The sequence below is a fragment of the Bombus flavifrons genome, chromosome 15, assembly GCF_040668555.2.
Source record: "Bombus flavifrons isolate JBK064 chromosome 15, iyBomFlav1_principal, whole genome shotgun sequence".
NCBI classification, from domain to species: domain Eukaryota; kingdom Metazoa; phylum Arthropoda; class Insecta; order Hymenoptera; family Apidae; genus Bombus; species Bombus flavifrons.
In genome coordinates, this window is record NC_138456.1 from 7,360,447 (window position 1) to 7,387,245 (window position 26,799).

The 26,799-nt window shown below is 35.1% G+C and overlaps 3 protein-coding genes across 7 annotated transcripts in view; 1 reads left to right on the forward strand and 2 right to left on the reverse strand.

Annotated features, from left to right (window-relative positions):
* The window catches only part of LOC138187792 (uncharacterized), a 76,159-nt gene extending 68,212 nt beyond the window's left edge, over window positions 1–7,947 (reverse strand). For 2 of the 3 annotated variants that reach the window (XM_069128940.1, XM_069128935.1), the window contains exon 1: window positions 7,807–7,947. The gene's annotated coding sequence lies outside the window, so the exon portion shown is untranslated. The remainder of the gene's footprint in view (window positions 1–7,806) is intronic. The other variant, XM_069128938.1, reaches the window with a different exon arrangement.
* Window positions 7,948–12,895: 4,948 nt separating this feature from the next.
* On the forward strand, window positions 12,896–16,618 carry Cog7 (conserved oligomeric Golgi complex subunit 7). Its single transcript, XM_069128927.1, has 11 exons — window positions 12,896–13,112; window positions 13,276–13,365; window positions 13,731–13,916; window positions 13,999–14,130; window positions 14,198–14,381; window positions 14,450–14,643; window positions 14,722–15,213; window positions 15,293–15,413; window positions 15,480–15,653; window positions 15,726–16,184; window positions 16,263–16,618. The coding sequence occupies exons 1-11, from the start codon at window positions 13,110–13,112 to the stop codon at window positions 16,433–16,435; spliced, it is 2,208 nt and encodes a 735-aa protein (XP_068985028.1). The 5' UTR covers window positions 12,896–13,109; the 3' UTR covers window positions 16,436–16,618.
* A 247-nt stretch (window positions 16,619–16,865) lies between these two features.
* On the reverse strand, window positions 16,866–26,220 carry LOC138187787 (condensin-2 complex subunit G2). 3 transcript variants are annotated; one of them, XM_069128925.1, is made up of 19 exons: window positions 26,040–26,220; window positions 23,206–25,609; window positions 22,390–22,847; window positions 21,654–21,813; window positions 21,326–21,460; window positions 21,072–21,218; window positions 20,880–20,996; window positions 20,636–20,803; window positions 20,254–20,556; window positions 20,005–20,178; window positions 19,458–19,784; window positions 19,069–19,378; window positions 18,813–18,997; window positions 18,513–18,752; window positions 18,124–18,446; window positions 17,688–18,045; window positions 17,314–17,607; window positions 17,112–17,251; window positions 16,866–17,000 (listed from the first exon to the last, which is right to left on the reverse strand). In XM_069128925.1, exons 4-19 carry the CDS (start codon window positions 21,744–21,746, stop codon window positions 16,946–16,948), a joined length of 3,369 nt encoding a protein of 1,122 aa, XP_068985026.1. In that variant the 5' UTR covers window positions 21,747–21,813; window positions 22,390–22,847; window positions 23,206–25,609; window positions 26,040–26,220; the 3' UTR covers window positions 16,866–16,945. The 3 variants fall into 3 exon arrangements, with proteins under 3 accessions (XP_068985026.1, XP_068985025.1, XP_068985027.1); XM_069128924.1 differs by lacking the exons at window positions 22,390–22,847; window positions 23,206–25,609; window positions 26,040–26,220 and adding an exon at window positions 22,238–22,377; XM_069128926.1 differs by lacking the exons at window positions 16,866–17,000; window positions 17,112–17,251; window positions 17,314–17,607; ... (1 more) ...; window positions 23,206–25,609; window positions 26,040–26,220 and adding an exon at window positions 22,238–22,377 and having other exon boundaries at window positions 17,748–17,883; window positions 17,969–18,045.
* Between the last annotated feature and the right edge of the window lie 579 nt (window positions 26,221–26,799).

The following is a 26,799-nucleotide window of genomic DNA, read 5'->3' on the forward strand; positions in this document are numbered from 1 at the left end:
ACCGATCCTCCATGCTCAAGGAGGATCTTCTGCTTCTGTTTAATAACGCGACACAAGCTGCTCGGTTAATGTGCCGTGGCATCTCGGTGCAAAAGCGACCGACTCACTACGCTACAGGAAGCTGCTCGCGTTTCTTATTATCGATCCTTTGTAATTATGTCGTCAAACGTTCTAACGAGCTACGCTTGCCAGCGAATCCAGTCGATTTCCAGGCCTATAGAAGAGTCACGATCAAATCGAAACTGACTTCTTACGATCTGTAATCCCTTCACTTTTTTCGACCAACGCTTCTTCCTCTTTTTTTTTTTTTATTTTACCTTAAATCTCGAAATATTACCTTGGTTTTACCGAAGACAGTGAAATCGTTATTCTCCCCCTTCCCTCCTCCTTTTTTTTTTTTTTTTTTTTTTTTAGAAAAAAAGCTTCGTACTTTTGTTCGATAGCGAAGTTTCCTTACTTACAAGGACACGTAGTAACTCCTACTTGCGGTTTTTTTTCGGTTTTACGATCTGCCAGAGTGGTTACTTTCAGGGAGAACACCTTTGTGTTCGAGGGTCGCTACTTTTTATTCCTTCGTATGGGATTGTGCGAATCGCCGACTGTTCCGTTCCTCTCCCTATGCCAGAAAAAATATAAGGAGCCGAGATTCTTCGACTCGTTAATAAGCACCTCAACGTGCACGAACTAACTGGTCGATAAAAAGAAGATTGACTTCGGGTATCCGTTTCCGAGAACCTATTCCAACCTATTCTACTATAGCAAACCAGAATTTTCTACACGTTTGAAATATACATACTCGTTTTCCGATTTCTTTCTTCTTTATCTCGACACGAGTTAAGAAAGAAACGTATTTTTCTCATAATTATCCATCTTCGAATAACAATTAGAAGCACTTGAAGCAAAAGTTTCGCTAGAAATACAAGGGAACGTAGTTTCTCTTTCGTTTACAATTATTTTCTGACCTCCAGTCATGGAGGACCTATTAATTCAATTTCACCGAAAACCTTTCCACCTTTTCACGGGAACTTACTCTCTGCTGAAATTACGAAACTTTTAAGTAGAAGATTCTTTAGCCTGTGTTTCGAACGAACGCAACAATGCTACGGAATAACTAACGACATTTTCCTTTTCCCTTTCTCGTTTTTTTCCATTCTCTTTCCCCGAATCTCCCTTACTTTCCTAACAAAAACTGCCCTTTCTCCCGACACGCCGAAGAGAATACTTTGTTTAAGACAGCAAAGAAGTACGAGAAGTGCGTGTCAAATAGGTAAGCAATGATACTCTGGTGCGCTTTATGGCACGTCATAGAGCCATGATTATTCCCTAGCTTTAATCCTGAGCTTCATTGTTCTAAAGTGGCCTCCTTTGACACCTCGGCTTTAGAATCTTTCCAGCGGTATAAGTTACCCTTCCTTCTGTTTATAAAACTGCGCTGACGTAAAATAATTTGCGGTATTGCGAGTAATTTTATGGCAAAATCCTATTCTACAGGAATCCTTAAAATACTCGAAATAACCCATATTTCTTACCTTATGAGCGAAGTTATATCGTACAGGCTGTCACGAGAGAATAACTAAATATTCGCAACTGAATGAAGAAAAACGAAGACGGCACAAAAAAATAATGAAACTGCTATTTCCAGAGTTAACTAAGGAGGCCTGTGTATATCGCCGTATAAAACTGTACACGGTGCCATCCGATATTGTTTCGTTCGCAGCAAAGTTTTTGTACTCGATAATTTGTATTTTACGATCCATGAATCATTCTTATCGGTGGTTTTTGCAAATTAAAGAAACAAAGGAAAAAAGAACGAAGATAAATAAGTCGTAGAACGGAAGAAACAAACGAGTAAAAATATAAATGAAAGAAAATAGGGTGGAATAGAGAAAAGATTGAAAAAAGCAGGACCAGCTAGAAAAAAGAAGAAGGGGGCAAATCAATTCGGTTTGCGGCCGCGTCGTGCGAACGTCGCTTGAATACTGTTTTGGACGCAACGTGTGAAAATCAAAGAGATTTCTCCGTGGCGCATCGTGACATCCTCGAGCATGCAACAACCCGAGAGTTCTCTCTTCCTTCTCGGAGATTAGCCATGTTTCTCGGATAGACGGTTCGACACCTTATTCCCTACTCGCGCATCGCGCCACTATCTTATTGACGTTTAATTGTCTCCGCGGTTCTTCTACTCGTTCTACTCATTCAACACGCACGAGTATCATTTCAAGGAATTATACCGTGTGAAAGTGGAATTCCATGAAACACGTGGGAAAGCTTCTCGTATAGCCGTCGACAATTTTATGGAAAATCTAGAAATCGTAGAGTCAAAAGGACTAATTATTCTCCAACTTCAAACACCTATCGCCGTTTTCACATCCGTTTCTCTTTTTGTGCAAATAGGTTTCTTTCTCTGCCATCTTGTAAGAACTAAATTGCAATAATTTTAGAAATTTTACTTTGCAAACAGTTTTTTTTTTTTTTCCTATACGTTCAATCATCGCCTAAGAAAAAAAGAAAAAAAAAGAATAATCTACGTTGATATTCGTGCGATGATATTTCTAAACGAGTAGGAGAGAAATCCATGAAATAAATTGAAAACCGTTCCAGAGGTTTCGCTATGGCGAAAAAAGTATTAGCGGCGTGCACGCGCGCGCGCGCGCGCGATACTAACTTTCACGCGTACATAAATTGACGAACGACTCATGATTCGGCTCAATTTCTCTTGATTCCACACTCTGTGGCACTATTTTTTGTTAGTTATCGACTTTTCCATAGGTGGCCACGCCAACGTTAGTTTTGCCTTCGTCGGTATTAATCATACTGACAATTTCGCCTGTGGCGTTACCTCGCTACGGAATTTGAAGTTTTTGTCCGGACGCACCGTGATGGAGAGAAAACCAAACCGACGACAGTAGCTGTGTTTTGAAATTCGATCTACTTCTCGCTCGGTTTCATCATCTCCCGCGTTTTACGGCCTTTCGTCCAAAGCGACAATTCACTGGTGATGCTTAAGTACCCTATCGTCTACGACCAATTTCTTAATGTAACAAGTTCCAGTATATGTATCGCTGTTCAATTACTCAACGACGTCGCTTCCAGCGATATTTAAAGAAATAAAACGGCACGTGTAAATGAGCTGTTTACATAATAATTACTATCCTTAAAAAATCTAAACGAGACAATTTAGTGTAAGCAGAAAAATCCGATCGTGGTGAATTAAAAACACGAGAAAGAATTTAACTGTCACTGTACTGCGTACAAAATTAATTCGCTCTTAATAAAAAACTGATGAATTACACATGATATGATATAACAAGTACGAAGCTTTTTGAATAAGTTTATATTTTTTTTATCGACTTCAAAACATCTCGCTGACGCACGATACTTAACCGGTTTCAATTCTACGAAACAGAAAATTCTTAGTAAATAGAAATTGTAGTGGAAAAAAAGATCTAAGCTTATTGCGGCCTTAGAAACAAAACTGGTGACCAGCGTTCGTCACGGATTATTAGTATTTACTAGGAAAAAGATGCTGGTAACAACGAAAGTATAAATCACTCTTACAAGTTAGCATTAGAGACGCGAGTAAAAAAGCGAAAAAAAAATGGCAATACTCGAAACGTGTCGAGGACGTTCGAGAAGTCGTGTACGCAGTTTACCGTAAATTATCCTGTAATATTAGAACTTAAACAGGTTAGAAAATTCAATTTAAGATACATACGAGAGGAAAGAAAAATAGAAACGATGCAAATATTTACAGCGTTAGTTTCGCACGCGTCGACGGAAATTAAGAACCGAAAATTCCCTACGTGCATATGCTTGTAACGGACCGCTGACGCGCACCGAGTATATCGCATTTCGTTTAATATTTACACACGGACAATACCGCGAAACAAAGTGTATGCACTCGCGACAAATAAAAATGATAACAGAGAAACGATATAGCTAATTATCTGTCGGTGCGATGTTTTCAACAATGGGACGAAAGGCGACGCAAATGATATCAAGTGTTTCGAACGTTTACGCGGGTCACTATCCCGCCCGTTACAGAAATACGCGTATATACACGCGAGAGGGAAGATCGGTGCAGCTGGCCGCGAGCAACCGAGAGAAAACACATTTTTCAACGCACGGAAAAAGATTGAACGAGGCCGAGTCAAGACGTTCGCACGCTTATCTTCGATATTGACTCCTATCCCCACCATGTTCACAGAGACACTGCATCTATCTACAATGGAACATTTACCATAGAAAATGTTCATCTACATAAAACATTTTGAAGTTTCATTAGCATTGTTATGAAACACGGCCGTCACGATTATATCAACAAATTAATTAATAATCATGCCAAATTTAAAACTAATCTGAAGATGTACGTAGAAGTTACAACACATTTCAGCCAAAACTGATTAACTTCGTTTCTCAATTTTATTGTATAAGTATATTATATTATTACTATTATTATATATTACATAAGTATATTATTTGTAAAGGATTTCTACAGATATCTGAACATTTTACAAACTCTTTGGTATATATACAGGGTGGTTGGTAACGGGTGGTACAAGCGGAAAGGGGGTGATTCTACGCGAAAAAATAGAAAAAGTCAAAAATATAGAATAAAAATTTTTCGTTTGAGGCTTTGTTTTCGAGAAAATCGATTTTGAATTTTCGCTCGGTACGCGTGCGGTACGTTATAACGGATCTCACTGTAGATCGTTGTCTCTATGGAAAAATTCAAAAAAAAAAAAGAAATTTTTATTCTATATTTTCGACTTCTTTTTTCGCGTACGATCACCCCCTTTCCGCTTGTACCACCAGTTACCAACCACCCTGTATATTCGATCGATATAAATACATAGTTTGTTATTCACTGGCAATAAAGGTCGGAACAATTTTATATTTGGAATAAACAATTCTCTTGTCTCTTTGCGACGTTGCTATAATGGTTGCCAAATTCTCGCGAGATCCTTCCGTGTCGGATCGCTAGCAATCTTTTTGATGTCGAGGAGTGCGTAAAACGTAACAGCAGGTTTATACCAGTCTGACAATCAAAGCCCATAATACATTGGCATGCAACGAAATCACATGGCTGCGTGAGTTCTCCATATCGTTCTTACTCTTATCGATCAATCAAATTGTGTTTGCGTGCTTCTTTTTATAATCGATCTTTGAATCCTCACAGTTACTATTATTACCACTACTACTACTACACTGTTATTGTATCATAGTTGCAATTATCGACAACGTAACACATTTTTTTTCCTTTCCACACGTTCCTCGCTATTACTCGCCGGGGAAATTTTTTCCCACTGATTTTTGACGTAGCTAGCCGTTTAATATTCAAACTAATCGATGGAAAAATATGCGAAACGGTCGTGTGAAACCATGTTGAAAACAAGAAGAATAGATGAGTAATTTTGGTCGACGTTAAGATGGTGAAAAAAGAAAGGGCGTTTACAATAAACATCGAGGACATAAATACAAATGTTCAAAGTTGTTCGTCGGTTTCTTCTTCTAATCTCGATGGCAGACAAGTACGGCTAACGAGCTAACTATACGATGGAATCAGAGTTTACTAAACTTACAAACCCCGTAAAGCTCAAATATAACAAAATTACGCGTTCATTTCGCTTGATTTCAGAAAATGATATATCTCGTTTCGTCTGAAACATACACAAGATGAACAAACGACGATATTTATATTCTCATTTGGTGAATGCAATTTATATTCTAATTTATTATTTGCATAGTTGCGACTTTTTACAAAGATTGAAAATGATCATGAAATCGATTCATGAAAACGCCAGAAGCGCTTCTAGCTATGTCTCCTTTTCTCGATGCAAATACCGCAATCGATTCTTACTTTATTTTTTCAGAGAGAAAAAGAAATCCATAAAAATTCATGAAGACATGAAAAGTGTTGATTTCCCACGGTTAACTTCGAAAGTAGTTTGAAAAAATGCACAGATTCGATGATGTCAATCGGTAATTTTCCGATGTGTCGCCGAACGGCGATCGGTTCGGTCGTATTTTATTTTTGGAAAAACCCATTTCCGCGCCGGCGATGACATAAATTACTACGACTAACGCGCTCCACGTGTCTGCAATGACGTCAAGTAATTGCTCTTTTTCGAAGAGTTTAATAATTCGCTATGACGCACCGTCAATGGAACCACTGAGGCGAGGTACGCGAATGAGATAATGCAATTCCTACGGAGAAAAAAAGGAAGCACGTATGAAAAATACGCCTCACATAATAGGATTTCATAATTTTCTACTGTTTCCCAAAAAACGACACGCGTAACGTAGACGTCTGTTTTAACGAGCGAGCCAAGAGAATGAACGCGCGATTCAATTTTTCCTCTGATAAAACTCTTTTTCGCTCTTCGATTGTGCGCGACAAAGTGTATTTCGAAGATAAGTACAGCGTTGCCGATCATCCGCGCAAAAAGACATTTAACGTTCTATCAGATTTCACGAGAACATAATATACGTCACGCGGAAAGGAAAGAAAGAAAGAAAAGGAAAAAGAAAAAGAAAAAGAAAAAAGAAATAGAAAAAAAATGAAAAACGTACGCGTAACGCGATATCGGGCTGTTATAAAAGTTGCAACAGCGGTTTGGTTTTTGCAAAAACGGCGAAACTGATTAGAAGTTTTCCTAGAACGAAAAATTTCCGCGTGAAGATAAGCATAGAATTAACTATCGTCCTCGGTTACTACGCGGCACTATTCATGGAAAATAATCTGATTCGTAATGATGAGTCATTTTGAAATCATTCTGATTCAAAATTTCGCAATTTAGAGACGCAATTTCTGTTTGAAAGCGTAAAATGTTTCTTTTAGAGCATTTTAGAGTCCCGTGAATACGTCGACTATAAAAATGTTGCGTCTCGCGCTTCGATTCGAACCCTCCCGCTTCCCGCGCTTTTGCGCCAGCACGCGAAATAAACAAATCTCCAGTTGCTTTGATTGGTTACAGTTAGATGCACTATCTTGGAGCATCGAACGCGCGTGCACACGTGCTGAATCGTCGGTAACGTCTAAGTGTTAAGAACCGCGCCTATGCCTTCAAAGGTATACCCATAAACCGGTCAGGTGTATGTATTCATTCTTCGATCGTTTAAGGTTATGTCTGTTCTGAAAAGTACACACGTCTTCCGCGAAGAGTATCATTTCGAAAACAGACAAAAAAGGTCGAAGAAATCATGTACATTCGCGTAGAATTACGGGGGCACGATGTTTTGTATTAACTTTTGTTGTCCTACGAATACGTGCTCGTTTTTTCTCTTTCTCGCTCCTGTTTATTTTCCCTCTCTAACGTTCTTTGTTCAATCGTACGGATGCTCGTAGCACATATACGTACACGCAACGAATTATACAAACAGCGAAAATACAGGAGCAGCACGTCAATGAAGGCAAGAGATTAGTTGACAGGCGGCGTCGTCGTCGTTCCTTACCAACAGCATGACTGTCATCAACATCGTGATTGCGACCGTCATTATATATTAACATTAAAATTCGCATATCGGAAAATTCATGTCGACGCTCCTGTCGAGATACGAGCGGAGGTGGGAGAGAGCGCGTTTACACGAAGCACGAGGAAGGGGGACGGCGCGAGAAGGGAGAGAGAGTAAAAAGAGAGGGACAACGAGAAAGAGGGAGAAAGAGAAAGAGACGCCGGTCTAACATGGCAGACGATGCCATGCAGGCAGGAAAAAACAAGATCTAACGTTGGGACCGTGTGCGTGATAGACGGAAAGACAGTCGAGATGCGCGTGAATCTAATAAAGTATATAGTGCGTACTCACGTTCTCACGTATCGGTTAACTGCGTTGTCGAGGTCCTTAACGTGGTGGTGACCGAGGGAAGAATAACGTGGAGAGCAGAGAGAGAAAACACCACGCGGGGTCACGCACTCCGTTCCGTGCGGGTCTCGTCAACGGAAAAACAACACCCGGCGTCTTTTTCCGTTCCCAATGCCCGGTTGTCGGTTTCACGGAATAGGGAAAAGTAAACCACCCGCACCACACAACAACCGCGCGCGTGTGTTACAAAGTGCGTCGCCGTTCGTTTGTTGTTTTTGATAACGCAGGTGTTGCACGGGGCGTGGAAGGGTGCGCGGCACATACAAACGTTCTACGCACGAGGTTCCTCTCTCTAACGAGGAGACGTGACGATCAGACGTGACGAACAAAATGGCGTTTACCGAACCGCCCGCGCGCGATCAGGTGGAAAATGCCGGAATGCTGCTGCTAGGAAAGATCGACTGACTGCCGAGGTCTGCGGCCCTAAGTGGTTTGACGTTAAGAACGAGCTGAACGAGCAAGAAGGAAAAACAGAGACAGACAAAGACGGAAGAAAAGAGAGAGGGAGATCACAGCCAGTCAGAGCGAGACAGAGAGGGAGAAGGAAGCGACTGAGAGAACCGTCAACGGGTATGAGAGAAACAGAGATACATCGAGCCTAAAGGAAGGGATGCGCGCTATGGTAGGGGTTGAGGGATGGTCATAAGCGAAAGAGGGGAAACATCCCACTATTTTCCACTGTCCTCGGACGACTTCGACTACCTTCGATTGCTTTCGACTATAAGCAGGGCCGTCTCGCATTATGTCTAATATGGGTGGGAATTTTCCCGCTGTTAGAAACAAATGCCGTAAACATCCTTACGAATCTTATAAATACCTAAGAACACGCACGCATCGCCCTCCTACTATTATTTCACGTTTCGTCCGCTGGAACTTTTAACGGTTCATTTCAACTTCTCTGGTTCGCGTGCAACGTTCTTGTCTTCCGTTTTTATACATCATCGCTATATAATATACTCATAGAAAATAAATTATCGAACGAACATTTCCTACTCTACTTTCTCCCTCGTCGTTTCACGAGCTTTCCGATTTCCCGCTGAAAGTTCCCAATTTAAATTTAAATTTCATATTACTATTATTCAAATTTCTGATTTTTTAACCGATCTTCTCACTAACGTAGAAAAGTCGGCAGTCGAATGTAGAGCAGATGAATCATTGGAAGAATTTATGAAAAATGAAAGAGTATCTATTAATGAATTATATAACGAACATGTTCGTAAATGTCAGCTTGTAGAGCAATATAAAATAAGTTCGAATTGTGTCAAAACGTGACAGAGTATTCTCCAGACAATTATTCTGTTGAGACATTTCGCGAAGACGCAAAACACGCGACGCTTCTCGGCTTGATAAGTTCCAAGTTAATTACGTTCTCTCGGTTTCTATCGGACATTGCCCGCTAAAAGGTTTCGTAAAACAGCGCTGCACCGCCCTAGAACGCGCGATGGCTCGAGGGCCGCGAATCTTTTCCGGCTGCTTCGTTCCTCTCCTTCTTTTCTTCTTTCCTTCGCCGGTTCGTTTCGCTCGCTCGCTCACTCCTTTCTACATTCGCGTTCAACCGTCTCGCGAGGAATTTCTAAAAATCAATATAGGCGCAAAGCGAGGAGGGGCCGCAAAAAAATTCGATATCCCCTTCGCCTCAGTTCCTTTTTACCTTTTTTAGCGTCTCTACTTTTTTTTTCTGCAACGAGAATTGCGCAGTCGAGAGAGCCTCGTCCCCTTATGGTCCCCAGAGGGAAGGTTGGCTATTCGAATCAACTCGATCTTCGAGGAAGAGAATTCACGAAGGAAGTGGCAACGCGAACCTACGGGCACTGAAGAAGCGCGGGAGAATTTATTTTCTCAGAAGTGTAGCGCGGCCTCGGTACAGTCTCTGCCGTTACCGGCTGAATAATTTCATCCTCCCGTACACGTCCCGAGATAAGCCTACGCTCCAGCATGAATGCGATCAAACGTATCGCTGACATACCAAGTTTGTGCATCTTTCTCAACCATCAAATATTCGCATATCTTTTTTCCTTTCGTCCAACGTATTTCTAATTCTTCGAAAATTTTAGAAAAGTTCAATATCCTTTCTTCTTATTTTTCCGCCCGATCGTTTGCAGTTCTCAACGTTTTCAGATACATAGGTTAAAGACCTGTTACCTAGGAACGGTCGGTCATATTGCATGGTACGACGTTACTAGCGAATACACGCAATACATCTTATTCCCCAGCACATCCGAAAGATTAATTCTATACCGTCACTATGAAAATTCTTGTTGCAAATTTTAGTAAAATGAAGAATGAGATATTATAAGATACGAATATTACGAATTTGAGGGAAAGGGGCTGCAATCAACCGAGATTGAAGGAAGATCATTAATTTCATTCGCCAACATCCTCGAAACGTTTACTTTGCAGAGTGCCAGACGAAGCTATTGATTGTCTTTCGAAAGTTTCCGCCAGTTCCTGAATTAAATAGGGTTACATATTCGATGCGAGATTATTATTCCCAGAACTTTCAAAAAGATAAGGTCTTGATCCATGAGAAGGGGCCGATTGAACAAAAATACAATCAAAACGATCGTATTGAAATGCAATGCGACATACAGAGTGCTTTGTGTAGGAGTGATTTTACGCTTGCAAAATTCGTGCAGCAGGGGCTCGTTTATTCTAAACACAAATACTCGCCTTGAATTTTGTGAGTAATTGTGTAAGGATTTTATCGAGCACACCAACAAAGATAAGAGGCTTGGAGGACTGAAGTGCAGTATACCTATATGTAAGTATATGTGAACTAGAAATGGGTAAAAGATCGGCTGGTCCAATGTAACGTATCGCAGCCAGATGTAACACGAGCACCACAGCAAAGGCTGATACCAAACGCTCTCAACGTTCGACTGTGTGTCACAGGGACTAACTTTCAGTTCAGTTTCAGAATAATTGTCGTATTATGGTCTTTTTTGAGATGCATTCTTCTAATTGATCGCAGCGTTTCTGACAATGATGAGTTCCCTGTGCTACACAGCTACGGTAAATCCGATCATGCTGTTTCGTCGCATGGTCGAACAATGTGTAATCAAAACCAAGTAAATTGTTCTTCATTCCGAATCGCGTGTACCTTTTGCAAAGGCGAACGTGTGTTTTCATACCGGAAGGAAGATTAAGTAAAAATCCGTTTGCTGACTCGTTATCGCGAGTTAATAATTACTTTTTCACGCTGTTTAGCCAGCAGTATGCATTGGAGGGATAGTGCATTGACGGAAATGGAAAAAAGAGAAGAGAAAAAATCGACGTTACGTGTTCTATCGACTTACCAGGTATATACTTGCTTTTTCGGAAATCTGTCTTTTTAACCGGAAGCACTTGGAAATACAATAGTGCCGTGGAGAACATGTAACCAATCCCATACCTACTGCTAGGAAATAAAGGCTTGGGATTGGCTGGTACAAACCTCAAGGTCGAGGATATCTCTTACCCTTCCTACAGACGGTCGTATCGCATAGTCGCCCTGGGACCAGGTACAATGGTCTTTCCGTGTAAGGTTGATGGTTCCATAATTTTTCCACATTGCAAAAACACGCAGCTGCATTCGACTTATTCTACATTAATTCACTTTAAACCTTAGGATAGATAATCAAATATATAAGAAGCAGTAACTGTAGCAAAATTATCGAACCAACATTAATTACGAATATTAAATCGTATCATTAATAAAATAAAAAATGATCAACAACTTTTTAACATCAACATTAATACACAAAAAGAACAAATTCATATTGTAAAATGTAATGATTGATATTTTTTTCATTTGTTTATAATGAATAAATGAAATAGTACTTTTTTGAAAAGTCTCAGCCTGGTCCAAATGAAGGACAATTTATCAGCGGCACGCATTCATATGCACAGCAAGATTACAAAATTGGACTTCTGATCGACGCACTTTATACGCGACATTAAATGCATACGCTTCTAATATGCCGTACTGATTGGGTCTGATTGCCGTCCGTAATAAAGTTCAACTTTATGCGAAAGAATAATTCCCTTGTTACGCATGTGAACTCGAAACTCCAAGATCTCGTTTCAAATATTCAATAACAAAAAAGATTAGAGAACCTATAGTCATGAAATGAACATAAATAAGGTATCAAATGATCAATAACGTATGTAATAAATTCGTGTAACATGGTAAAACGAAGCACATGCGTATGCAGCACAACCTGAGAAAGATAGGCTTTTTTTCGACCAGATGATGCGCTCAAAGTTCGCAAAGAAAAGGGCAAAGTATAGCCGCTGCAGTTCTGCTCAGCCTGCTCTCCTTATTTTCGTCGAGATTAAGGCTATTTCGAGGCAAAATTCCAACTTCCAACTGTTGCGCAAATCGTCACGCGCAAACGCAGTTTCGGAGGCGTGGCGATCAACAAAGGGCTCGGAAACGGCCGATATGATGCTGTTTTCCATCTTCTCTCCCTTTTCTTCTTCGATTTATAACCTTCTGCTAGGCAGTTTATCGGAATCCAGAGAAGCGAACTGTGTCACAAGGAAACCGAGCTGATTGTCGCAAAGGGGTGAACAGCACCTTCCAAAATGGTCTTTCCTTTATAGTATTCGTCTGGAATCCGAGATATTCATTTTATCACAATTATTACAGAAAAAAAACAAGACACTCGTTTTATCTTTAGCGATCCTTTTCTTTAATTTCATTGTATCGTTACGTTATCGTTAAATCTTAAATACTGTCACATATGTATAAAGTATCGTGTATCGAAGTTGTCATTTTAGTTTCCCGAAATTTTCGCGTTTTCACATCGAATTAACTGAATCTATAATTTAGAACTGCGTCCCATTACAGAAGCATAAATGCTGCACATTTGCACAATCGATTTGTTTGACGATTATACACCTTGCAGCACTACATATATTTCAGGAATGCACAAAAATGTTTGATAATACTAATGTAAGGAAACAAAAAAAAAGAAAAAAAAAGAAAGAGAGAAGAAACACATAGAGCGAATTAATTTGTTGTAATCTAATACGATAATAACGTCCTTCTGGGTTCCGACGTCACGAAACAACACGCGAAGTGCAACGGCGAAGTGGCTGTGTACCGAAACACTTCTGCGCTATACGGCATCCGAAAAAGGAATAAAATATAGAAAAAATAAACTTCGACTCTCGAAACCGTACCATTCGCACCGTATACTTTACATTTTACATTTTTATAAAAAAAGAGTTACCTGAGAAGTTTTAACGATTTGTAATTTATCATGGTAAGCAACGAAATGTTTATTAAAAATCCCGAAAATAAAACAACCGCTCAGGAACTCGATATACTCTGTTAAATATTTTAAATGATTACTGTATTTTGTGGAAAAATGTAGAAAATTCTTAAAATAAAAGATCAAGTTTTTCCTAACCTTAAACCGATTTCAGGATGTATCTGCATTTTCCGAAGATATTTTCGATGTGAAAGATTGGATTAATAAAACGTTTAAATCTGTCGAGGCACAAGAAAACAAAGATGTAAGTCATACAGTTAGTGTGATCTCGATTGCGCGGGTTTTATTTCTTTCCTCGACACAGTTTTTGACTTTCAGTTGCACTAGTACAGTCAGTTACTAAACTGACTGCTTCTATTGCATCGCGGTCAGTGACACCATATGCCTTTTTATAGATAATTCTTTTTCACTACATTGCATATAAAAATATTATAACATTAAATAAAAAATGTTTTAGAAACTTTTTTTAATCGTTACTTCATATAAATAACTACTCGAATGCGAAATCGCCACGACATTCAAATTCAAGGGGATAATATTTTATATGTTTTCTAAATTTCTGATTTTCTATCTCTTTGTATAAATATTTTTTATATATTACCTTATTAGGCATTTGTTTCATCATTGGTAATGAAATTACAATTGTATGTGCAACAAGTCAATGGGGCTTTAGAAGAAACCAGTCAGTCTGTTCTTTCAAGTTTGCCAAGAGTTTTAAGAGATACTCAACTTTTGCAACAAGAAGCTTTAGCTCTGAGAGAAAAAATGGTTGCAGTTAAACAAGAAATAGAAAAGGTTTTGATTCTGATATTTTTGTCTGAAATGATTGAATGCCTCTATTGTTTCTCTATTATTATGATATTAATTTTTTAAATAGGTTGAAAAAGACACTGCTTCATCAATGGCGACATTAGAGAGAATAGATAAAATAAAAACAGACTTACAGATTGCTAAACAAGGATTACACGAAGCTGATAATTGGAGTATACTTGCCAATGATGTTGAAGAGGTATAATATTCACTGAGATAAGAAAATGCTTGTAAATTTTGGCTTTATGTTATTTTTAACATTTCAGGTATTTGAATCAGGAGATATAGAAGCTATAGCAAATAAACTGTTCAGTATGCAAAAATCACTGGCTATGCTCGTAAATGTTATTGACTATGAAGATAAAAAATTACAATTAGAAGGTTTAAAAAATCGGTTAGAAGCCATAGCTAGTCCAAAGTTAGTTCAGGCATTTACTGCTGCAAATTTGGGTATGTTATATTGAATGTAATTTTAACCTTTGCCACTGTATAAAAATTAACTAATATTTTTGTTTCAGAACAATCTAAAGTTTATGTGGATATTTTTAGTAAAATGGAACGCTTGCCTCAACTTCTCAAGTATTATCACAATTGTCTGAAAGTATCACTAGGACAAGAATGGCGCAGAACTATTGAATTAGCACAAGATGAAAATGTTTCTTACTGGTTACATACATATTACGATAAATTATTATCTAATTGGAATGATCAGGTAGCTTTTATTTTAAAAATGTTGTGTTAACATATATAACATAAGTTCTATTCTTATGGTAACATGATTTCAATACAGGTGAAATGGTGTCATCAAGTATTCCCAAGTACCTCAGTTGATGTAATTATTGAGATATATGCTGATCTTTTAAGAAGTTTGGACCCAGGCATTCCAGAATGTATAGAAGCTCTTTTAAAACAACATACAAATGCTATGCAATTGTCACTTTTACTTGAACTTAAACAAATTACAAGGCACTTTGCTGTGAACTTGCAAGGTGCTATTGAAACATCATCACATGGAAAATCACAGACTCCAAAATTGTTAGCATTGGCACAAGCAATATATGCACCTTATGTTCCATATGTTACAAAATACAATATTTATGAAACAGCTCAACTTGAACATCAGTTGCAATCTATAGACTCTGTTCAAGATGATTTAAGTGATACAATCAATAACCTTTCCCTTAGCCTTTCAAGAGTGATGGAATATGCAAATGAGGCCAATAAAAGATGTAAACTCTTTACAGATGGTTGTGGTTATCCCAGCGTATTAAAATCCCTAACTGTAATATTAAACTAATTAAAATGCTAAGATAAAAAGACTTTCTCATTATCTGTACATAATAAGATGTTTATTTTTACAGCGTTACTTCAATAAATATCTTGACAAATATCAAGTGGCTATACGGCAATTAGAACACAAAAAAGTAAAACATGAGGATTGGAATTTGTTCCAAATGTGCCTTACTTTGATGCAAACTATAGGTAGCATTTTTATTTTCCTTTTTTTAAATAAATTTGATGTAATATTGTCAATTCCAATATATACAGGTGATCTTTTGGGACAGATTCAACAATTTGAGAAATCTTTGATAATTGACATTACAGAAGCTAATAATAAGCTGCAAAGTACAAGTGGTAGCGTTTTTAATCAATATAAAAAGTTACTTTTACATACATCAAGTCAAAATGAATTGGAAAATTTAACTGCATCTTTTCAAAAAGGTAATCAATATAAAGATTTTTTCATAGATGACATCAATTACTTCATATTTAAATAAATGTTTTCTTTTACAGAAGAAGAAACAATTCTTGATACAATAATAAAGTCTATTCACAAACTATGTTCTGATTTACATCGTGCAACATATGAAGTAATCTTTGCTCCTATCTTTACGCAATTATTATCAGTACAAAAAGCACCAGCATGGTCAACAGAAATCAACAAAATGACGCATTTGAGTGCAGATTTACCCGATTATAGCTTTGCTCCTCAGGAATATATAACACAAGTTGGGCAATATTTGATGACATTACCACAGCATTTAGAGCCATTTTTACTAAGAGAAAATCCAAGCCTTACGCAGGCATTAAAAGCAGCAGATCCACAATATGCACAAAGTTCCACTGAATCTGGATTTACTGGTATTTTATTAGAAATCATTGCTAAAGAAACATGTCAAATGTTTCTAGATCAAACATTAGGAATTTGTCAGCTAAGTTCTGCTGCATGTAAACAACTTGCAACTGACATAGGTATGTACCTTTGTATCAAAAAATTAAATATTAAAAACATTTTCTTCAATTTTTTAATATGTACAATATATTTTGCAGATTACCTTGGTAATGTATTAGAGGAACTTGGTCTATCCTTATCAGAAAATCTACAACATATGTCTCTTTTATTAAGACTCCCACCAGAAGATTACCAGAAGAGTAGCTCTGGATGCAATGCCAGAGTTGTAGCTGCAGTCAGACAAATGAGAAATATAACGTTTTCTGGCTAAGTAACGTGCAATGGCGGAACAGTAAGTCATAAATTACAATACATAACAATTGTAGTAATTATAATTTCGTATAATTTATTTAAATATTTTACATATGTAAACAAATGAAATATTCTTGTACAAAAAATAATTATATTTAAATATACAATATATGTATGTATATTTATTTAACTTTAAACATTATATCTTTAGAAATCTTATTTTTTCTCGTTCTAATTATTCTAATTCGAATCCTTATTTCAATTATTAATTGGTAATTAATAATTACGTTCAGTATCTTAATTGATATACTAATGTAACAATTTTCTACTTTCCTGTCTCATCAAAAATATTCTTTCATACTTTTTCTTTTCCTCTTTTTCTAAAGCTTCTCTTTTTAAAAAATTATAAAATTATTTTTATAATTTTTAAAAATTATTTTTAAAAAATATTGAATGAAAATATATCACGTAGTAGATATATTGGCTTATTACAATTACATAATTAGTTATTACATAAACGGTAATTGTATTATTTTTGTTTCAATATGGCATCTATAACTGTATCTATTGCATCATTTATAGACCTGGAAGAATTATGAATATTATATTTCTTATCAATATTATGATCTTTCTGATCACGTGATTACGGTTACGATTAACATATTATTACTTTTAGAATAAAAAATTAATAATACCTATCAAAGAGAGTATCACAAGATTGATTTTGGTAGTGTACTTTGGATGCTAATGTCACGTTTTTAAGTAAATTAATAACTTTTTTATCATTTGATTTAAGCATTTTGTATATTACTATCAGAGAAGATAGCATGTCAATCTAAAATATGAAATGAATTAGCTAAACTATTAATAGATTTTAAATAGTGTATATATACTTACTTTTGCACAACTTGTTATTGTCTTTGTTAATACTTGTATACTCAGTTTTTGATATCTTTTTGTGTTTAAAATAATTTTTAATATTTCTTTTGCTAGATAAGGAAACGGTGTGCTTATAATATTTTCCTCTATTATATGTGAGCGTTGTAGTAAATGTGTAATTTCCATACTTATACTACTGATTGCAGCATTAAACATAATAGTTATATATGAAAGATAAGAACTCTCATCGTCAAAAGTATTTTTAATAACGGAAAAATATTTTTGCGTTAATTTATGCAGTATTTTTCTATCCTATAATTAATAAGTTATTTATTTCTAATGTAGAAAATATTTACCACGTCTTTTTTACATAACTCATTACGTATACTTACGTTTGTATATTTAAGTAATATATCTTTGCTACATTTAGTTAAAGTAACCATTACAATACATACAAAATTTGGTACAACAATGTTTAATAAATTTGGTTCTTGTTTGTCATAAGCCATTTTACTAAAATCTAATAACATCATTATTGCATCAAATGCATCATTTAAAAAAATTATACCATTTGGTGATGATAAACAACTGCAATATAAAAGTACGATATCACAACATAGTTTCGGAGTAGTATTGCACTCTTTCAGTAGTAAATTTGACATATCAAAAGTACTTTTTATTATATTTATACAAGTATAATGATTTTCTATAATGTTTACATTAATGTGCGATATATGTGTCACTATTGTCCTGTGTAAAAAGAAAAGGTATGTTAACAATAACAATACTTCTAGAAAATTGATAAGAATATGTAATTAACTTTCATACCTCCTGACCCATAATAAAATCTCCGAAAAATGTTCTGATGTGTCAAATACATCCTTTTTATGTAATATTGCAATCATTGATATATATTCTTTAAAAAAATTTATAATTATATCTTTGGATACAAGACTTTTTATATTGCTCTCATTATTCACTTCTCTTTCTATAAAACTTCTTAGTTTATGTAAACTTTCCCAAAATTTAAGTATGTCCTTATGATATTTATTCATTAAAACTGACTGATATTCAACATGCAGTAAATGTTTTAAAATTCGTAAACTTAATTCTAAACCCTTCTCATTAATTTGGAAATCATGTGCAGTATTCTAAATGAACATTTAGTAGTATTATATCTTATTGTTATTAATATATTTATTAAGCAATATCTTTACCTGATTATGTCTTGCATTTGTATTTAAAGATTGTGTAAAAAGATTCGTTAATGCGAATAAAATTGTATCTCCCTTATTCCATTTCATGAGAAGATACACAGTTGAAAGGAGACTTTCATCAGGAGTATTGGGATCACACAGTTGTTGTATCAACATTTCCAGAATATCAATTTTATTTAAAAAAAATTTCGGAGGTATTAAAGAAAATAAAAATATTATTGACTCGTTTATTGGTGTTTCCTGAAAAAGGATTACATACATATTATAGGAACCTATAGGGAATAAATTATGAATACTTACTCTGAAATTCTCGAAAAGCTCTGGTAATGCATGTGCAATTAGTTGTAAAATATTAATTTCTTTTTTATACAATATTCCTTCGTCACTATGTTCAATATTTGCTATTAATAACATAGCAATAATATCGATATATATATTTATAGCTCTATAATTATCAAAGTCATCATTCCAACTATTTGAAGAATCTACTCCGATAAACACAATTATTAATGTTTAAACTTAAACTTAATATCACACAATAATTATATATTATTACCATTTTCGAATCTATTCTTCTTGGTGTTAAATTTAACTTTTTTATTATAATTTTTGTTTAATATTTTTGCTACAGGTAAACATTCCATTTCTTCTCTTATCACAGATAACAAAGTTTCAATAAGCTTCGTGGATGTACTCAAACTTATAATAGATTTAGAATGCAAACAAAATCTTCTAACGGCATTTATATTGCTTGTTCCTATGTATGCTAATTCATCCTTTATTTTATCATGATGTGTACCATTCGACGATATACGTAACCACATAAGTTTTACTAATTCTTGCAAGACAAATTCATCTTGAGTAGTCTGAAAATAATAATAAGACATTAAATTTAATATTATCTTTATTTGCAAATAGTCAAATATTATTTTGTATTATGTATACCTCTAAGCGATCGAGAACATAGGTCAAGGGTACAATATTCCAGAATGGTATTCCAAGTTGGTTTTGTGCATGGTAAAGAAGTTTAATTAACGCTTCTAGTACCGTTTGATCTTCGTCATAAATACTATTTGCGAAATTTGGTAGAAAATCTTTAAGTATCATATGAGATCGTTCTTTAACTAATATTTTTTTTAAACCAGTAAAAATGTTTGCCCTTATTTCGGAATTACTGGCGTTTCTTGTATGTTGTAGTAGTATATTTAACCAGCTCCGAATAATATTGTTTGGAACATGATTCCAATATTTTTCTAACATTTTAAATAGACCCTAAAGATGTTCACATTTCTTAAATATCAATAATTAGTTCTGAAATATTTAACCCCTTGCCTTATAGTTTTGTTAGTAACTATTTAAGTAAGTGGTGATAATGTTCAGACTGAAGAAACAGACCTCTTTATTGAATTGAAAGCATAATCCATGTCCTTATATGATGTGTACTAATATTGTAAAGCAAGAGGTTAAAGTAATAATAGACAAATTACCATACTTTTATAGTAACATTGCACACTTCAGAATCTGAATCTTTTAAGAGATCTGTTATTGTTTCATAATATTTTTGAATATAGATTTTATTTCTGTCTCTTGGAGTACATGTATATTGAACAGAACTTGTTATAAAGAGAATCTCTATAGCATTGCATATGATGAAAGACCCATGTGCCTGTGATAAGAATTTAATTTGGTGCTTATAACAAATTATGTATATGTGTATATGTAAATTTCATTCTGGTAATACCTTTAAATGTTGCCAAAGTAAAGATTTACATTCATTGTGAATCATTAATTTTGCTGCTTGATGCTTGCTATCATGCATAGCAGCAACAAATGAAAGCAGATTTTTACCAAGCTTTCCCCTTCCTGTATCATCTCTATATGTTCGGAAACAATAAAAAATAATACTTTGTAAACAATTTTCAACAATAAATTTCTTAAATTTTTCAGTTCCATTTAACCATGCTGTTGCATATAGATCTGCATATGCAGGAATATAACTGTATTCAACATCTTGTAATACTACCCTTACATTATTATGAACTCCCTGAAATATCAATTATGTTAATGTTAGTTTGATATAAACTGATATTTATAACCTTTTTGGCATAATTTATAACTTGTACCAATATATATTGCTCCCCAAGCGTAAATAAATGTAATATCAACTTTCGACCTTCTTCAAGGGACATCACAGTTTTTTCTCGAACAAGTTTAAGTAGTTCTTGCACATCTTCAGTGCATTTCAGTAATGTGATGCTAGACCTTATCTCATATAAACGTTTTACATGTTGCTAAAAATATAATTAATGAATTAGTTATTTAAAGTTACATTGTTCACATGTATTTATATACTCAATGCATAATTACCAATGAAGTTTTGCTATTTTGGATGAGGTATTTCAATACATTTCTTATCACTTTCTCTTTCCATGTCATGTCTAATATCCACCACTTTTCCAGCAAATTTGATATTTCATTTTTAGCCTTTAGAGAGATTTTTATTTAAAAATTAAAAAATATGGATATTAAAAGAATAAATGATAATAATTAAACATCAACCTGTTCATTTTTTATATTTGGTAGCACAGCAGAATGTAGTAATATTATGTTTTGTAATAGAACATTGGGTATAAACTTTCGTTGTACAATTGTTTCAAGAGCCATGATAGTTATTGTACGTATTAATTTAATCATAAGATTAAATTCCTGAAATGATAACATAGATGTATTGTATTGATGATAATAATAATAATTATATTAACGATAGTAAAATGACAAAATATCATACAATATATTCATCTAAGTGACCTTACTTTCACATGTTTGTCTTTATTCTTTGATGTTTGTTTACATAATTTTTGTACTTCTAATAATACAGTTTTTATATGTAGCCATAGTTCACAAAGTTCATCTTCTGATAATAATACAATGTTTTTCACGTTGTTATTCTAAAATAATAATTCATTATGAATAAAAACTTATTAGATTATTAAAACTGATCTTTCTATGCAAAAATATGAAGATTATCTTAGTAACTAAATAATACATATACAAAATATGTGTATGAATTATAGCTTAATGATAGCTTAATGGTAGCATATACTGTTAATAAAATATGTAATTTTATTTATTTATAAATACCAGTTTTTCGCATATGTTGTTAACGAGGTGGTTCTTATTTTTCAATATTCGAAAAAGTATTTTATCCCCTAATAATCGATGTCGTTGCAACATTTTTTAATATTACCACAGCTTCGATTTTTAAAACCAAACGTATATTATATGCGTATTTTTTTAAGATCTGAAAAAGCGATATCATATATTTCTGGTACATACATTGGATAATTTCGATGTATATAATAAAAAACTGTAAAAAAGAATACAATGAAGTAAAGATTGTAAATTGAGTAAGATACTTCTATATTTGCTACAAATATATCATAAAAAAGTTTAATCATAGCTAAAAGATAATAACGCTAATTATAAAATACGTCGAAAAATACTTAAAATATACATTGAAAAAAATATGAAATAATTGTAAGAATGCCTTTTTAAAATTAATAAAGTAACAAATGATGACAAAAGTTATTACTGTAATTCATTTTGAAAATAAATATAATCGTTTATTTCAGAATTTCATGAATATTTCAAATTCTTTGTGATATGTTCCAAATGCGCAAGCACATGTTTAACAACAAGCAAAAATGAGTGTTAAGAAAACGTACAGAAATAACAAGAAGCTATGTAAATCACTTCAATGTAAAACATCATCTACCATCATTTGTAGTAATGGGTATTAAAATAAAAGTAATAAACAGTTGCACTTTTTTAATGAAATTTATTATGAAGTTTAACAAAATCTATCACTTTTATTTACTATTATGTGGAAGTCGCCATATTGATCATTTAATGGAAAACAGTTATAGTTCAGACATGCTTTTAAAAGCATATTACAATGAGTACAATTTTGATTATATACAATATATGTATACATAATTATCTCTAAACTAATAATACTAATTTAAGAAAGCAGACCGCAGTATTAAAACAACCTAGAAGTTTATAATTGTCATCAAAAAGAGGTGTTGTATTTAAGCATAGACAAGAAGTATTCTAGATTTAAGACGCAATGCATTTTCACGTCACATTTGAAAATCCTAGCACAGCCTGGATAGAAGATAAATCTATTGCCACATATAAGCTATAGAATAGATCTGCAACTTATGGGATTTCTTGTCACATTTAGAGTGATGAATGGAGGAACTATATATCCAACTCAATCATGTACGATGGTACAGTTGGAAGTTACTTCACATTGAGTCGATAACATTGCATCTGATACAAAAATGATATCGACTTCGTTACAATACATGCATGTGTATATGATGTATGTATGTAATTGTAACTTATATATTTTTATATGGACTATGTAGGTCAATACACAAAGTTAAGTATTTTAAATTATTTTTCCTTATATAAAGTATAATGCGAACGATTTAATGGATAATTAAAAAGATGCTTAGAAAATCAAAATATACACAAATATGAGATATATAATGAAGGCATTTTGATAGAATTATTTTTATTCTGATAAGAATTTAAGTACTTTAATTTAATTTCTATTATATACAGATAAGGAAATCTGCAACGTCCGAGTTATTTTGCTTAACATTACATAATTTCGAATACTTACATTTTGTCAAATTTCGAAACAATTAATATCGTAAACAAATTCACATAGGTATCATACTTTAATCTAACTTTATTGACTACAGATATACTTAAACCGAAATATTGTTAACCAATCTATCCACATAATTCACAACGTTTCAGGTGCCTTTTTAACATTCAGAACATGTTTTCCTTATATATACATATATATTTATATATACGTTGCCAAGATATATAATTATAAAATAACTTAAAAAGTTCGCAGCACCATATACGTAATTTCATGGTGCATTATCGATGCACCAAAAAGGCTTATTAAAATTGGAAAGAAGAAAGCTCGAACAACATCGAGGTACTGTAACAATTTTTACGAGTTTTCTCCTATCGAGCACGGGCAAAGATTCTTAAGATTGAGCATGTCCTTTCTAGTTTCGCATACACGTACAGTTGCGGCCAGGTATCCAGATAGTTAAGAATTAATAATACGCGTAAGTTACAATTAAACGAATTTCCCTTGACAAGCGTCGAATTTTGTTACATTATCTGATAAAATGCAGCGAATGCAAATGTCGACCTGCTAAGTAGAGATATTTACGAACCTTCCAAATCTTTAACTCGAAGCTTTGTTCGCCTCTAAATATATCTACAATTTCTGCGGTGTATTTCGATCATCGCATTAGCTGCATTCTCTTCCTACGATCTAGCAAAATCATATACTCTTACAACAAATTCTCAACTGAACGATAATATTACGTCCTCGAGTGGCATCTTTCGCTCAGCGTTCGCAGTGGCCATTAAAGTACAGGACGATAAATTACATAAACGATGGATTCGATAAGATCGACAATTGCTCGTTACAATTCTCCTTCGAGATAGTTACAGCGTTTGTGCGTAAATTTTCTGCTCGGTATACCGTGCGCGCAAACAACTTATAAACAGATGCGATTCTATATTAAAACAAGAGTTATCACGTCATAGTTGCCAACTCTCAAGCAAAAAATAATACCATGCACCTCACTCGGGCAAGGATTCGCGTACGTTTCAATGATTTCTAATTTCAATCGCTCGCGCTCTTTCATCGCTAGGAAACAAGTGGTTCAACGTTGAAATAAAGCCGATCGAGGCTAACATTCGATTCCAACTATCTTCCAGATCTAACAAAACTCAGACTTTAAGGGAAGCGCAGATCGTTGCGCGTCTTTTCGTGTCTTGTTCTGTTTCACGACTCGAGTTCGAACGAAAGTACACGTAAGCGGACTGTTGTCACGTGAAACCTTAAGATGTCAGAATCATAGGACAAGTGGCTGGTCGTCAACGGGATCTTACAAATTTCTCTACGGTCTTATTACAGTTACGAACGTTATGCAACGCTTCGCGAGTTCTAATTTCCGTGAAAAAGTGCAATGATCGTGTAGTTTCATACGGTCGTTTATCGGTCATCGATCACCGCACGTCTCCCTATCTCTGCTAGCTACAGTTACGTATATATATAGACAAATTATACGTAGAAAGTTGAGTGGCACTATTCGAAAGTTGCCTGAGTACGTTTTGTTTGTTGACTAGATTTCATAAAATTCATCCCTTTCTCTCGTAAATACAACTGACTCTTTTAATTGTGCTTCTTCTTCTTCTTTTTCTTCTTCTTTACCTTCTTGTTTCTTTTTACAATGATCCAGTGATGTTTGACGGAAACACGAGAGCTACAGCTTAGAAAAGCTTAGAAATGAAATCGCATGCGATTTTCGGGTATCGACGGTAAATCACGTGTCTCTATTAATAAGGTCTACGCTTGATCGTAAGCAACATTGATCGAGTGCGATAAACACCGGAAGTTTTCCTCCCCCGTTATCGTTACGCGTGTACCTATATATTATAAAATTCGATTAGAACCGTAGTGTATGGTCGTGTAAACGACTTTACGCACACGGGTCTCGGGATACGCGATAAAAAGCATAATACAGAAGTATCTAAGAACCTCTTGGATGACTGTGAGCAACGGTGTTACAGATCGGTTACGAATGGCTGATTCTTCTCTTTTTTTTTACTCTATCGTTGCTTTGCTTTTTTTAATGTAACCCGACGAACAGGACAAATTCTCCTATGTCTATTTAACTAGATGCTCGATTACAATCGATGAGAATCACGTTCTTGCGAAACTGAAATAGAAATTATGAGAGAAACTATGTACAAACGAATCGTGTAACGTTAGTGCTAGGGCACAATGTCGCGCGATGCATTATGCATTTTCATAGATTTATAGCTGTCTCTGCTGCTGATCGTTTTATCGCTGCACGTAGAAATTCAAATAAGTCGAAAGAAAAGGCTTGCTCTTATTCCTTGATACGATCAGCAGCAGTTTCTAAATTTCATGCCACCTTCTTCTTATTTGTCTTCTTGCTGCGGGGTAGGGTAGCGAAGCTTGTTATCTGAAAAATAAAGACAAATTCTGTGTGTTATCGTCGTTCTGTTAGCGAGTGAACGTTCGATCCTCAAATAAAACTGCCCGATATCGCGTTATTTACATTTTTATGTATTTGATCATTTGCTAAGCGTTCTTTACGACGCAGTCTTTAAAACAGAGATCGATTCGATGATAATTTACACACCACACTGACTTTAGGAAACAGATACTACGACATGAGGGGAGGGGGGAGTATACTAGCAGAAAAATTCCCCTCAGGTGGTATCGTTTCCTTCTCGAAGCAACGGTTAATAAATCGTGTAGCTGTGTCGCTGTAATCGTGTTAATCGTCGAGTAACATGCATGTTTAACATTCTAGTAAGAAGTAACACTCGGTAAGCGATTAGTGATCTAACGAATTATTAAAAAAAACACTCTAGAAACCATATCCATACGATCTGAACCAACGAATTAATCCGTTTCTTCTCTCCAGATTTCCTCAGTACGACAAAGTGGACGAAAAGGACTAGGAAGGAGCCGATGATATTGGGTTTACTTAAATCGTCGATGAAAACCAGTCAATGAGACCCGTCTAACTCTCGCAACGTACACGATTATATCTTATACGATATTAAACGACAGCATTTAGAAAATATCCGACTCTAATCTTTTGCCAATTTTTGGTGACTGCGATGCCTCTCTTATCCACGATTCTACGCTCGCGCTCTCCACTTTCTCCTCGGTAACTTTCTTTGTTTCATCGTTTTCTGTTTTATTCGCGTTTTCCTTATCGTCGCTTGGCGCGAGTACGTAAGTGTCCGAGCTGTTAGAACTGTCAGAAATGTCGTTCTCGCTTTTATCGTCATTCTGAACGTTTATCTCTTGACCGGAGCCGGATGGCTTCGGTGCAAGTTCGATAATCGATTCCTGAGGTTCGATGCTGTTCGATCTGGTCTCGGACGTGCTGATATCCGAGCTGGAGTCGTCTGTTTTCGAAGCCTTGCGTTCTTTCGAAAACGCGCTGTGGAAGATATTTTTCGGAATAGCGAGCAGCTTCGAGAAGCCTTCCTTCGTTCGCTGCCTCTTACACTTCTTCCCCTTTGACTTCGCGCCAGTAGCGTGAGCGATAAACACGTCTTTCGTGGTGCCGGTGTTTGAGAAGGTCTTTAAGGTTCCAGTTTTAATTACCAAAGTGGCTTTCAACGCGCTCTGAGC